At 35.3% G+C, this 15,911-nt stretch overlaps 1 protein-coding gene across 1 annotated transcript; it reads right to left on the bottom strand.

Moving 5' to 3' along the window:
- Positions 1-475: 475 nt before the first annotated feature.
- On the bottom strand, positions 476-14,423 carry LOC117931223 (monothiol glutaredoxin-S7, chloroplastic). Its single transcript, XM_034852147.1, is given in 4 exon segments — positions 476-856; positions 5,479-5,526; positions 5,529-5,747; positions 14,162-14,423. Coding segments are annotated over 4 exon segments (525 nt in total). The 5' UTR covers positions 14,364-14,423; the 3' UTR covers positions 476-800.
- Between the last annotated feature and the right edge of the window lie 1,488 nt (positions 14,424-15,911).

Here is a 15,911-nt window from a genome sequence, read left to right as displayed (position 1 = left end):
GTTTGAATTCAAACATGAAGGAGCATGCTGACTTGACCAACCATATGTTTGCCTTGAAAAGTGTGAGGCCGGTTTGCCTTGAAAAGTATTGAATAAGGCTCGCATATTTTTCTAACTAATGAATGGTCCTGCTTACACTGCCAATTTTAGCATTGGTGGCATAGTCAAAAAGTAAATAAGCATATGGAAAGCCAATTTGATAACTTAAAAATAATTTAAGTTATTAAATAAATTAAATATATTTAATAAAATAATTTAAAGTAAAAAACAACTTTAAATAATAAATAAAAATAATTAAATTATTATTAAGTTCATATCTTTATTTTATTTTATTTTTTACTTTATTTATCTTAATTACATCCAAAATTTTCTTTATTACTCTACAATTTTTACTATTACTTGATTTCTTTCACCGTAATTAATATATCAATTTAATTATTTAAAACAAGTTTTGGTTTGTACCTGATAACATTCATTTAGAGCCCATCACAAATATATAACAAATTTCAATTGCAGCATATTTTACTGGTGAGGTCTTCAACTATCCTAACACGCATGATTGAATAAGAAACCACAATAAGAGTGCACCCACCATCATAAGGGGCACTAAGCCACAGGTTGGAAGCTGGGGAAGGGAACACATCAGATATTGGCCAAAGGGATGTAAATACAATGGAAATAATTAGGTAATTCTGTGAAACTTACAACCTCTGTAATCAAGGTTTGAGTCCAACCCCATAAAATTAATAATGCATCCACGATCAGGTGTTTATTCTTAGGAAGATCATTCTTCTAATTCATCAGGAGCACATCGCCTTCTCCAACTGTTCCTGCAATTGGCCGCTGTTGTATGCATCTGCAGCAAAATTAGTTTTACTTTGCAACTCAGCACAGTAAGAGATTGATGAATCTAAGTAAACACATTATCCATTAATCACTCCTATAGACGTAAAAGAATGCCGAATGAATTAAAAGTTGAAACATATTCATAGTGAGATCCTAGAGCTTAACATTTTATAAAAATATTCAAAGGTCACAAAATGTGAAAATAACCAAATCTTTATATAAAACTTGTTAGACAACCAATTTTCTTAAAAACTTGGAAGTATAAGATTTTGGCCCATAATATATATCGTGCAGTTTAATATCCACCCTCACATGGGGAAATAAGGCTTTGATACCATGTTATTATCATGAAGTCATCTTGTTGCCATTAATAAAACATTTTAGAATCCTGGGGTGAAGGTTTTTAGTCCAACATGTTTTAGTTTTCCCTTTGTCCCAATATACACCCTCACGCCTTTAGCCCATAATAAATAACTAGGTTCCTTTAGATTTATTGAAGTAATCTGAATATTAACACTATCTCCAAATTTGTGATTACAACTAGATTTCATACTTATTAATCATTGAAGGGAGAAAACAGGAACTGAAAAACAAAGGAATGTTAGGAAACCTGTAGCATACTTGCACTATACTTGCATCACACAGAACAACCAATTACACGGGCACTGGTGTTGGAAATCACAGTAGTTGTATTGTATGGTACTGTAGTAGTCCATTTCAAATGGGATTTGCCCCATGGACACATAAGCAATCCAATCCATAGGATTTCCTTTTCCTCTTCCCATTCTGACTTCTGTGGGTTTCCTGGTAATAGGGAGATTCGTGAGAACATCGCTCATCCTACCCTAGGGTAACACTAGCTATGGAAAGGTGAATGGTTGTGTTTCACTAGAAAAGTCCATGCACCTACAGCTCGATCTACTGGCGCTCTCTTTGATCCTTCTAGGTCAAGACCTTTGCTTTAAGACCATTGTTTGATCAGTTCATCCCCCCTTTTTGTGATTGTTCCAAAGTGTGCTTCCATTTCTTGTTCTTCGAGCTCAACTGGTCATGCTTCTTTCTCAGTTGCGCAATTCCTAGCTGCTAGATCCTAGATCAGAGGATGTAGGTGAGTCTGATTGCTGACTCAAGTAAATACTCACTGCTACTAGACAGATTGCCCTCTGCTATACGAATGCCTACTCAATCAGGGTGAAGGGGATAAGGTAACCAAGAAAACGGATGCATGTGAAGCAATCAAAGGGCCGCCCTACTTCTCTAGCCTACTGCACAACAGCTTTTGTGCTAGCCTCTCTATGCCCACTAAGATCTGCAATCAACCCTCTTAAGATCGTAGATCACCCATCTCATTCCCGACCCTTTGGTCTGAGCAGGTCCCACTTGAAGGCCTTGCATGAGCACAGAAACAACAGGCACAGGCAGAAGTGTTACAATCAAGCCCGGAACCCATACTGGATATTCGGGTAAGGGAAAGTTGTCTTGATGGGAAGGGAAACAAAGACTCCCTTGGAAGGATTCATACCAGTGCTGTTACAGTGCCCCCTGCTACAATGCCTCTACTACAGTGTCGCTATACTTGCATCATATACCCAATCACATAAGCACTAGTATGGGAGATCACTGTAGCAGTACTGCAGTAGCATTGTAGCAATTGGGACTGTAGCAGGCACTATAACAATATTGCTAGAGTACCATACAGTGCTAGAGTGCCAAAACCCTAGCAGTATATGCTACAATACAGCAACAATGCCCTTGCTATGATGCTACAGTGATCTTCAGCACTAGTAGGGTTAGTGCTGAAGGTTTCTTAGCATCCCTTTGTTTCAACTTTTTAGTGTGATAATCCCTATTTTCTATTTTCAATAATTTACAAGTATGACATCCAACAATGATCACAAAGTTAGAAATAGTATTGGTATCCAGATTACTTTAGAATCTAATTATATATTATGGGCTAAACTTGTGAGGGTATATATTAAGGCAAAGGGAAAATTAAAGCATCTTGTACAAGATCCACCTCCATAGGAATCTAAAAGTTTTGATGAATGATAATAGGATGCCTTTGTGATGATTACATGGTATCATAGTCTCATTTGGCGAGAGGTAATGCGTTCAAACCTCATTGCATATTTATTTCTCTAATTTATTAAGTCCAAAAAAGACTGATTATCATTGTTTGCTTGTGGGTGCATATTTATTTTCCAAATTTATTGAGCTTGCATGTAAGCCCAAAAGAGGTTATTGTGGTTGTTTGGCTACAATCGTGTGTATCTTTCCACATGCAAGTATGATGCCACATGTGAACGAGGGCATTAAAGAGCATGATTTTCATTATGGATCCAAATCCTCTAAATTTAGTCATTTGATATAAAAGAGAAAAAAACAAAATGCAATTTTTGAATGAGACTATTTGTAACAACTTGTACCCTTCTCATGTAGATATGGTACACTTTTGGCCCAATAGGCCCGTATAGTGTTAAAAAGAGTCCATATAGTTAAGAAAAACTCACTATATAGACTCCTCTTAATTGTGTGGATATGCTTTCGAGGTGTACTTTGGACTAGAATAAACAATGTCTACATAAGAGGGAGCGGACCATAACAAATAGTATTGAAGCTAATCATTGACTTTAGTGTGGATCTTTGTTTGCCTTTGCAAGGGATGTCTATCTATCTAGTCCTCCAATCTCACATTAAGACATGAGGAGGACATCGTGCCAATTGGAGGGGAAGGGCGATTATGATATCCCACATCAACTAAAGGTAAAAGTTCTTAATAGTATACACATATTAGACCTTTTTTAACTATGTAAAGACATTTTAAAGTCGTGAGGACCTATTGGGCTCAAATCTACATGGGAGGAGACAAGTTGTCACACTAACTTAAAGCCCTAAGCTAATCAGTGAATATGCTTTTTCTTTGTATGCTTTGTACAAGCAAGAATTAATTGAAAAATGAAATAAGAAAATGACAATATAAAATTCTATATACAAAAATAAACAGGTTTACACAACAAACCATTCCTACCAACATGCAAAAAACACCATGCTTGTGTATTATACGATCAAGCTCAAGACTGAACAAAGTTAAAATTTTCTTATGTTGAATATGAACCTATGAACAAATCCAGATTCTGAATTTGCATTTCTTCATCTTAGTAACAAGTGACTTACAAGTGCATGCATGCCCAAAAGGGCCACACCTATATATAAAGGCTGACTTTTCTGAAGAGGCATATGTAATACATTCTGTAGAAGTAGAAGGAAATCTCTGATGAAACCTCTAAAAGTGAAATATCAAGCCTGCATCCCTAGAGATTTCATTATGGAAATAAGATACAATATGTCCATTATCTGTAACTTTGGAAGCTTTTGTTCAATGGGTCCGGTGAGTTGGCCCATCGACAGTTCTAAGGCTGTGCCATTTAGCTATGGCATTTGTGGCCACATTACAGATGATAAATCTAATCCAATTACATAAGTTCAAATATCAATCAGACCAGAATTCAATTTTATTTTGACATTGTAAACCCTGCTTTGGTGGGGGTTCTCCACATCAACTCTGCTTTGTTTAGTCTGTTAATTTCATGATTGACCCTCAATATAACATTAACTAGCACGTGACAAGCAAAGTCACTCATTCAGTAATGCTGGCTTTCCAACTTTTTCTTCTACAATGTGGTTGAGTACTAATGAGGAAATGGATTAATGAACCTTAAAAGAAAATTTGATAGGAAATCTAGTTGATGGAGAAAAAATACAAAGCCAGACAAGAAGTCCTCTGAAGAAAGCAAAATGTACAACATAACAGTACCATCACAAGCAAAAGCAACATAACATAAAACCTGATGTAGGACAACCCTAGGATGGTTGCCTACACTCAAGGGTAGGTGGGCTAGGGTTTTACTTTTAGGGTGTAAGGAGAGGGAACAAAGAATAAATTTGATGGTAGAGAAAATTATAAGATAAGAAATAGAGAGAAAGAAGAAACAATGAAGAAAAGATGGAAAACCTTAGAGTCTCACTAAGGCCTTCTAGGAGTCTCACCTAGAAGAAAATCAATGGAGTCTCACCATTGAGGGTTGCAACCTTGCAATGAAAGAAAGTATAATATTATTCATCAAATTCATCCCTTTGATTTACATTGATTAGCCTATTTATAGGCTTCTCTAAGAAATCCAAAGTCTACTAGGACTCTAATAACCTATTATGATTCTAATTCTAATTATAACATCCAAAGTCTACTAGGACTCTAATAACCTATCATGACTCAAATTCTTATTATATTATAACTCAACTAGCTAATCCTAATTAGACTCCAACAAATACCAATCCGTATTCAATTCTAATTAATATTAATCCAACTTAAAGTTTACTTAGGTCTTCCCTTTCTTCCTTGAATAAACTTTAAAAGGCTTTCCCCCATCAAAACCACTACATTCAACCCAAGAACCTGAAGATAAAAATCCCCTACCAACTCACTAGAGGCAAAGCTAAACCTATGAGCACTTTGTGTTCATGGTCATACATTAGGATAACTATCTACAGTAGGAGCAAATATTCCAAGTTATAACAGGACATGGTGAAAATTGATTTCAAGTACAGTAAAATGACAACTAAAAATGAACTTACCAACAGTAATGTCACAGCCACCAAAGAACTCCCCTTCAATGTAAAGTGAGGAAAGGTAGGCCAGTTGGAATATTCCTTCAACCCCTGACGCAATATTTCATTTTCTAAAATGTTTATTGTTTCAAAAGGAACATTCAGGGAATTGAGTATCTGCACCACAGTGTTTGAAAATCCACATTGTGGGAACTCCTTGGTTCCCTTCATAAAAAGAACCACTTTGTTTGATGTAACAACTTTATCCAATGTAGTTTTCAGCTCAGGAGTTAGTGCTGCAAGATGAATATATAAACAAACATACAGCCACAAAAAAATTGTCAATGCTTCAAACCAGCAAGGAAAATAAAAAAACAAGTGAACAGAATCAATCAATAACATAAGTACAAAGAAATGGGAAGCATCATTTAAACAACATGCACAAATTGTAAACATAGTAGAAAACATATCCAGATCTCATATAAAGTAAAAAATAACGTATCTAGATCTTATATTAAGTAAAAACTAACATATCCAGATCTTTTATCTTTCCAATCTATCCACAGTAGCATCTACAAGTTGCAGATGCAAGCAAATCTGTGGAATTCTTTAATATTTAAGAATTTTATGAGTTGCGCTCTTTTGAAAGAAGGTTAGACATTATATTCTTAGTATTAATATCTAAGAAAGATATTGAAGTTTAGAAGAATTTAGAACCATTATCTTGGTGGGAGGATTGTACAAACTTCTAGCAAAGGTATTGGCTAATAATAAGTTTAAGAAAGTAGCCTCCAATTATCAGCATGCCTTTGTAGACAGGAGACAAATTGTGTACACAGTTCATATTGCAAATGACACCATAAATTTAAGGCTGAAGAGCTCAACTGGTATTATCTATAAACTTGAATCCTTGACATAGACTCATAACCATATCAATTAGGTTTCTTACTTGCAATTCTAGAAAAAAAAGGGCTTTGGACAAAAATGGGTTGGTTGGATTAAGTGGTATAAATCTTCAACAAGTTTCCCTGTGTTAGTTAATAGTATTCCTACTACCTTTTTTTAGGGTTTAAGGGGTTTGCGGCAGGGAGATGCTCTCTCCCTATTCTCTTGTTTTGGAGATAGAGGCTCTCAATTATCTTTTGAAGAGGGTTAAGGAAAGGGGCTTCATCTAGTCTTTTAAGGTTGAAGGGAGAGGAAGTAAGGGTGAAGGTGTTTCATCTCGTGTTTGTTGACAATATTGTTCTCTTTTGTGATGCTTACCAAAAGCAAATGGAATGTTTGAGTTGAACTTTCATGAGGTTTGAAACAATTTCAAGCCTGAAAATTAATTTGGAGAAGAGTAAGTTAATCCTAATTAGGGACATGAATAATATGAAAAAGTTGGTTTCTATGTTGAGATGTTAAGTGGGGAGCTCCCCACCACTTATTTAGGTCTTCCTTTGTGTGTCTCTTATAAATCGTCAATGATTTGGTATCTAATGGAAAAGAGATTTCAAAAAAGGCTTGTTATGTGAAAACAATGATACCTTTCAAAAGGGGATAGACTTGCTCTAATTTGAAGGCATTTAAAGTGCCTTTTCTAGTCTGTCAATTTATTTCATGTCCTTGTTTTCCATTTCAAGAAAAGTAAGCTTAAAACTTAATAAGATCCAAAAAACTTCCTTTAGGGTAGGGAACTCTCGAGGAAAAACCTCACCTAGTGAAATCGGCAACTGCTTGCATGGAAAAATGTAAAAAGGTAGGCTTGGCATTAACAACTTTTCTATCCTTATCAAGGCTCTCCTTAGCAAGTGAAGTTGGAGATTTGCCTTAGAAAGAGAGCTTCGATGGAAGTGGATTATTGTTGGGAAATGTGATGAGGGTCAGTATTCTTGTGGTATGAGTTAAGGGTTTCAAGTAAGGCTATGAAAGATAATAGGAGAGGATAATCTAGATATGGTGGAGCCATTTCCATTGAGGCTGCAAGAAAGAGCACTAGGTAGGGATGGAGAGGATGGATTGGTGTCAATGAACTCAAAGTGTGGAAAATTGTCAATGAAAGTCTTTTACTCCTTTTTTGTGCTTAGATGAATAAAGTACTTTTCCTATGGAACTCGTTTGTAATCCATGGGTTCTAACGAAAGTGGGGTTCTTTGTCTAGGTAGCTACTTAGGGGAGGATTTTGACTTTGGATTAGTTTAAAAAGAGATGATGGATATTGGTGAATAAATGTTATATATGTAAAAATAAAAAAGAATCAATTAATCACATCCTTGAAAAGGAGCAAAGAAAAGCATGAAGAGTTGCTTCATCATCTTTCTTTTTTTATGTGCACTTTTTGGATTGGGTTAGAATGTGCATAGTTCGAATCAACACTTAAAATAGATTTTGTTAATTGGTTGGGCTCTGAGTAAGGGGAGAGAGTTTTTTTTTTCCTTGTTTCTCTTCTTGTTCTTTGCCTTTAAGCACCCTTTGTATAGGTACTGTGCACTTTGTTACACTCTTTTACTAGGCATTGCTAATATATTTTTTGTTTGCCCATAAAAAATAATTAAATCAATAAAGTTTAAACTCATTATCTTTTTTCTTTATATGCTTCTCCAATGTTATTCCTCTTTTAAATAAAGAATAAAGAATTTAGTAAAAGAATATTGCATAGAATATTTCTTTGGTTGATACTTCCTTGAAGAAATAGATTTTTTTTTTAGCAAGGAAATGTGTTAGGAATATCTTTATAGTCTCAATAAAGAAGGGGCAAAGGGTTATGAAATTAAGATGGGCTTGTGGAGACCATACATGACAGTTAGAGGTGTGAAGAAGAGTGGGAGACACCCAATGGAGAGAGGCTCCTAATTCAAGATATGGATACTAGAACCAGAAAAGATAGGATTGTTTTAAGGTTTGGGAGTTGCATATATTTTCTCTTTCTTGTATAATTTTTCATAAAAGACTGATTCTCTTTCTAGCTAGCTTATGGTCTAAGGCCTCTTATCTTACCCTAAAAACAGGATCAAGGTCAAGCAAAAAAAATAAAAAATTAAGTCACAGAATAGCTAACAAGTAAGCAAGGTAAGAAGGGGAAGGCACAAGGAAAAACAATATTTTCAAGCATGCTAGCTAGTTCAGTTATATTTGACTTTAAAAAGTGGGCCCTATTCACTTAGAAATCTATCTTTCTCCTTCTCTATAGAGGCAGGTACATGAAGACAAGCCTACCTTGATTTTCCTCTTAGTCTTGCTTCTGTTCAGCCAAGTCTCTTCTTAATGTATTAATCACTTGTTTCAGGAGATCTACCCAAGAAAATAGTAACAAGAGAGAGTTGTAAAGTTACACCCCCTATATGTAAAGGCATCAACTTGATGGCAGCACAAACCTCCCTCAGAGCATATTCTACGTTTTTTAGAGTTGTAAGCCCTTCTAGAGGCATATCCCTAAGCCTAATCTCTAATCATGTTTTTCACATGGAAGAAAATCATGTTGCTTGAGTACAGGGGGCTGAGTCTCCAATTCTTTCATATTGGTTGCGCTAAAAGTATGTCTACATTCGCCTCAATGCATAAGGAGTAGTTCAAGAATAGGGGGGTAGACTCTTGTAGTCAGTGAGTGGACCAAAAGAGAAAGAGAAAGGTCTTGCTTAGAGTTAATCATTCACTTCATCAAGTCGTTAGACCACTCAACTGGAGGAGAACTTGTTTGGTTCATATTCCTTTCAGTAAAAAAATATTGTATAGAATATTTCCTTTTTTATACTTCCTTGGAAAAATAGATATTTTTTTTAGTAAAGAAATGTGTTAGGAATATCTGTGTATTCTCGATCAAGAAGGGTAAAAAGTTATGAAATTAAGATGGGCTTGTGAAGATCATACATGGTAGGCAGAGATGTGAAGAAGAGTAGGAGACACCCAATTGAGAGGAGCTCATGATTCAAGATGTAGACACTAGAACCAAAAAAGATGGGATTGTTTTAAGTTTTGGGAGTTGCATATGTTCTCTCTTTCTTATGTAATTTTTCTATAGTATAAAAAACTTATTCTCTCTCATCCATGGATATAGGCATAATTGGCCAAACTACATTTAAATCCCGTGTATCTTTATGTGTGAGTTAGCTTTATTTTTTTATTAGAACATTGTTAATGTGGAATTGAAACTTCAATAGCACAAAATTTTCCAAGGCCAACTAAACAAGAAATTTTGTGATTCCTTCCATTTTATTTTTAATGAGAAACAACAATGTAATATATTAAATAAGGATAAAAAGGTACAAAGGAAGGATGAGTAATCCTCCCAAACCAAGGAAATAAACAATTAGGACCTCCAAAATACTAAATAAACCAATACACCATAAGGAAAGAACACAAAACAACCTCTCCTTACTAGCTCACATCTTTGGACCTACACACCCACAACCAATCAAGTTGAATCACATTAAGGGGAATGCCCTTAAAAGTTGTGGTGCAAGAGCCTTAAAAGGCTGCAAGGAAATGAATGGTATCCCAAAGAACCTATGAGGTCCTCATCATATCTTCAAAAATTTTGGCATTTCTTTCCCACCACACAACCCAAATCAAAGCTAAATAAGCATTTTTCCACAGTACTAATCCTCTACTAAAATTTCCCAATCCCTTATATGCAATGGTCATCATGTCACAAATATTCCTAGGAGAAACCCAGTCCAACTTAGTCAATTCAAATAATCTGTGTCACAACCCCATAGTCAAAGAGCAATGGAAAAAAATATGATATGTTGATTATCCACGCACCATACACAACATACAAACATCAGGACTGAGGGCTTTGTAGGATCTCCTCGGTTGTAGCATGTCATTGATGTTCACCTTCTTGTGTGCCACTAACCAAGCAAATGACTTAACTTGAAGAGGGACTTGAGATTTCCAAACAAAATTAGTAGAGAGGAAAGGAACTAGGTCAAAATGATTGGACAAGGCTACAAAGAAAGACTTTACTGTATATAAACTTGAAAAAGATAAAGACCAAACTCTTACATTTGGAGCGAATGAAGATAAATGCAAGCGAGTAAGAGAGAGCATTCGTCTTTCTAGATTTTCTATTTCAAAATCACAGAGGTTACAATAGAATTTAAAATTCCAAGAGAAATGATAAAAAGGCCTAGGAATTTTTTTTTTTTGATAGATAAACATAGAAAAAATTTCATTAAAAGAGGGAAGCAAGAAGGCAACCCGAAGCATACAGGGAGTATACACGAGAAGCCCCAAAAACAAAAAGCACAAAGAAGCTTACACCCACCAACCCTCAATTAGAGCCCAACCAATCTACAAAGCTAAATAAGGAACGGGGCTCTCCATCTAACCAAGACTTCGTCCAAGAGAAAAGATTACAAACGAAAGAGGCTTTCAATCTTTGGATCGACAAAGCCTCATTATCAAACACTATCCTATTTCTTACTTTCCACATCGTCCAAAATAAACAAAGGGGGGCTGCCCGCCAGATTTTCCCACGCTTCTTGTCTACAAAGGAAGCGGACCAGCCAAGGAGAGTGTCTTTAACCGTGAGCTGAAGGACCCAATTAACTCTAAACAACGTAAACACAAGATTCCACAGCACCCTCGCCTTGGGGCAATGGATAAGGATGTGGTTAATTGTCTCCTCATCATTACAACATAAGAAGCATCTGTTTGCTAGAGACCAGCCCCGCCTTTTGAGATGATCTTGGGTTAGAAGCTTCCCAAGCAAAAAAACCCACCTTAGTAGGCACGCAAGGACTCCAAATGATTCGCCACGGAAACAGGACTGCACCACCAGAATCAAGAGTATTGTACAGGGATTTTACAGAGAATATCCCATTCTTAGAAGCATTCCACACCACACTATCCTCCATCCCAATGTTGAGTCTCTTACCTTGAAGGACCGAAAGGAGGCTCGCCACCGCCTCCAGCTCCCAGTCATTAAATGATCTAGAAAAACGAGGAGACCATCCCCCCCCCCATCCCCCATAGAATCCCAACAATCCTCTACCCACACATCTTGGGAAACCGCAAATGCAAACAGAGAAGGAAATGCCTGCCCAGGAATTGATGAGATAGGAAGGTTTTTATGATTCAAATAGAACCTTAAAGGAAATCAGAATTTAGTAACAATCTATCTGTTTTTCAAACAGCCAATTTAGGATGGCAAAAACTTGAAATAGCACACCTCTATATGACACTAGTCCTTTCCCATGAGAAATTATCAACATGCTACAAAAATCCTAAGAGACCACCAAATAATAGTCATCAATCAGAAGAGTAGCAGTCAAATCTCATAAGCAAGAGGCATGGAAGAAATAAAATGGTAAACTGATTCAGCGCGAGGCATGCACATGATGCATTTTGTCCTGACCAATAGCTTTAATAAGATTTAAAAATTTGAGTAAGGCATTCATGTTTGTCATCTTGGGGCCAATGGTCATGACAATGCATAGACCCTCGGAGAATACTTTGCCTTTCAAAATAAGTTTAGCAATATGGCAATGTTTGGGTTATTTCTCATGGAAAGAAACTTAAGAAAGAGCTAGAGGAGAAAAAGAATTTTTCATCTAAAAACAAGTAATGCTCATTACGAATACAAATAGCTTAACAGACACCATGGTTCATCTAGAACTTAGCAATCTTCCACTCAATCTAAGTATATAACTGTTTACTAGTGGTGAAGCTCCTACTACCATTCATGTAATAAGTTTTAATAGTAATAAGAACCACATTATTACATCAATGAGGTCACACAAATCATAAAGCTAATTGTTGATCAAGCCTACTGAACCAAACTTGACAGATTTTTTGAACAGCCCAGTATGACAGCTTGCTTGGTTTCTTAGAAGCCTTCTCCTAGAATAGTTGACTCATAGCCTCTGATATGGGTAAATACTATGTTTACAACATTTGACAAGTTTATCCTTCCTTCTAATCTAGTCTTCAGGAATGGTGACACTCCAAGAATTGTTGGTGGAGACTATTATTTTTTTTTTATTAGATACATTTAATTACATGAACTAAGTACAATTGAAGGATAAGGGATCCTTTCCAAAATGTACAAACATTTTTTTTTATAGGGAAAAAAAAAAGGCTTGCATTAGAAACACCTAAAAATGGAAAAAACAGTACACATAAGTATACAAATAACACCCAACAAAGCTAGGCAGTAAGGAAACAAAAAAAGGTCTTCCCCTTACTTGACAAACAACCAATTTATAAAATCAATCATAAACAAAATGTGATCCTCTATATACACCCTAACCCAATTCACAAAAGTATACATGAAAAAATATTTAATTGTTTGGTCAAACCGTTCGACGTCGTTAATCATAAGGGGGCAGCCCTCCACGCTTTTTCCCTTTTTTTACCCACAAAAGAGTCATACCGACCTAACAGATTCCTCATAACTAAGGAAAGCATAGCCTATTGCACACCGAAAAGGGAGTAGATCAAGTTCCACAACATTCTAGCCTTGCCAAAAACAGGATTAGGTGATCAATGGTTTCCTCCTCTTATTTGCACAAGTAGCACCTATTTGAGATAATCCATCCCCTCCTTTTCAGCTGGTCGAGAATCAAGATTCTGCTCCAAGATGCTTCCTTGGCAAAAAACTCACCCTCACTAGAGCCCAAGACCTCCATATAATACTCCTCCGAAAAGGAGCTCTAGAAGTCCTAGTATAGGAGCAATAATAGGATCTAACTGAAAATTTGCCATTCTTACCTTCTCTCCAGCTCCTAACGTCCTCCACTACTCTTCTCACAACCAAGGGTTGTAGTTTTGGAAACAAAGACTCCGATGCAATGTACATCATTGGAGAAAAAACCTTCTCCAAAATACTAGGAAGTGTACATCATTTAAATATCAATTAGGAGTTGATCCAATCTCCACCAAAATGGACCCAATGCAATGTTCCTCCCTCTGCTATCTTAACCCTTTGATCAATATACCACTTCCCAATTGAGTTGAATAACATTGAGGGGAGTATGCTATAATATTGTTGGTGGGGCATGACGTGCATCTTTCTTTCACTTGCCTAATGTTCGATTTATTCCAAGTTTTCCTTTCAAACTCAACTTAGAAGTAAATTGACTAAACATTCTCTTGTTTTCAAGATTCCAGTCAAGCACAGTGTCAAATTAGGATAATATCAGGTGACCACTCCACCTTTTCAGTAACATAATAATCATCGAATGCAAACATTTATGTGATTTAGAATATGACTGTACAAATCAAAAACTTCAACCTCGCTAATCCTAAAACTCAACCCAAAACAACCCCAGCCACCATAATTGTTTCATGATCACCCCTTCCTTTTTCTAGTCGGTTTGAAAGTGCGGGCCACCTTTTAATCCAATTTTCCTGCTCCATGTGAAGCAATATTTAATTTTTTTTCCTTTTTCGTTTGCTTCCGAGGAAAAAAAAAATGTTTCCTTGGTCACACCAGAGATGCAATTTTATTTCGATTTTGCCCTTATCTTTCAGAGGTATTTCCACATTTCTACACAAAAACGAACCTCATCTCCCATCAAATGCCCTTTATCGGATTTGCTGACAGTGTTAGATTACAGATTCCTCTTGAAACCAAACGCTTTCAAGTATTTTTTACCTTTTAGATTTAATCAGAACATATCAATCAAGATCAAGAACACTGCAGAAGTAACGAGCATCTAGCCATGCAGTGATTAAGCAACAGATGAAGCAAGATGAGAGGAATTTTACAAGGGAAGCACTGCACCTGAGAAACAACGGAAGGATCCAATCCGCCCGGACTTCGCTCCGACCACAAGGCCATCGCCGAGAGTCAAGGTACGGAAAGAACCACGGCGATAGGCAACAAGACTTGGCCTAGCGGGGAGGGAGCCAACCCTGAGGGCGAATAAGGGCGTCTGGTCCTTCAAGAGTGGTTGTGGTGAGTGTAAAGTGGTGGCAAACGACATCTTACTCTTCTTTGCTCAGGAAAGCAATGACCTAGTGCAGACTGCAGAGCAGCGGTGGTCACCTGATTTTGCTACGCCAGCCATTCCGCCCCTATCTTTAAATTTATTATTATTAAAAAAAAAAAAATATCTTCCCAATTTTGAAGCAACATTTGTTTAAAATCTAATAATTGGAATTCTTTACATAATTACCACCTCCCTCCATATTTTCACTAAATACATCTTGTTTTCGTAAGTTTAAAATTTCATCAAGCTTAGATGTATAGGACTAGATGTATTTAATCAAAACTTTAGAGATGGTGAGTGAAATTAATCTTAAATATAAGTATTTTTTTACAACTCATTTAATTCATTTAAAGTAGAGTAATAATAAAAATTATTAATATGAAACTAATAATATATTAAATTTGATAAATAATAAATATTATTTTATTAAAAGTCTCTCTTTTAAAAAAAATTTATAATAATAACTTCAGACTGCTTTCCGCCTTGTCCCTCATCTTTTCCTCTACCTAATTGCAATTTTTAGTTATATGTCTCTCACCTTCCAATTCACAAAAATAGGTTTTATCATTTTAGAAATATCAAAAGAAAAAAAGTTGGGTGTGCATATTCTATAAAAAAAAAAAATGGGGAATATACATTTGCTTAAAAGAGTTATTGAGTAATTATTTTACATTTTTTAGTGCACATAGAGCCTTTCATTATATCTTGGTGAAAATCCAATTGTTGTGAATAATGTATCAAAGCAACTTAATTTGTCTAATCAAAATTATCAATTTTTTATTAGTGTTACTAATATTGATATAAGCATAAGCATTTATTGATTTACATCAATAAGAAAGATCATCCACGAATTCAAATTTAGACAAATTCTTATATCTCAAATATATATTAAATTTCATAAATAAATAAATAAATAATTAATTTGTTTTGAATATATATATATATAGAGAGAGAAAAAAAAAAAATAACCTCGACTTTTATAAATCAAATTTATCTTTATTTATTTAAACATATTTGAAATACATACACTTTTTTATTTATTTATAAAAGTTGAGGATGTTGTAAAACAAAAATAAATGTGATACAAATAAAAGTAGACACAATTATATCTTACTTTAATAGTATATATAACGGGGAGAAAGGAATTACATAAGAGAAGTGAGAGAGTTGAGATAATGAAAGAAAGAAAGAGTAAGAGAGCGAGAAAAATAGAAAGATAAAATTTATTTATTGTTTGAGATGCTCTTTCTACAAGGGATGGAAAGCCTTTTCATAGGCTTTCCAAGTGGTTCTCATTTACTCGTATTAAAGATGAGTAAATGAAGTTCATATATGAACTTCAATTAATTGTTATTTTAATGTGGTCATTCGTCACCCTTTTACAACATAAGTTATTTTTTTCAAATTATGTATCGAGAAAAATGGTATTTCAGGAAATAATTATTTGACTTATGAAAAAATGAATGTATTTTAAAACATTTTTAAATGAATAAAGATAAAATTGATTTATAAAAGTTGAAGTTCTTTTTTCCAATTTTTTTT

Source organism: Vitis riparia, chromosome 14 (genome assembly GCF_004353265.1).
Source record: "Vitis riparia cultivar Riparia Gloire de Montpellier isolate 1030 chromosome 14, EGFV_Vit.rip_1.0, whole genome shotgun sequence".
NCBI classification, from domain to species: Eukaryota; Viridiplantae; Streptophyta; class Magnoliopsida; order Vitales; family Vitaceae; genus Vitis; species Vitis riparia.
The sequence above is the reverse complement of the archived record's forward strand: the minus strand, read 5'-3'. Positions and strand labels throughout refer to the sequence as shown.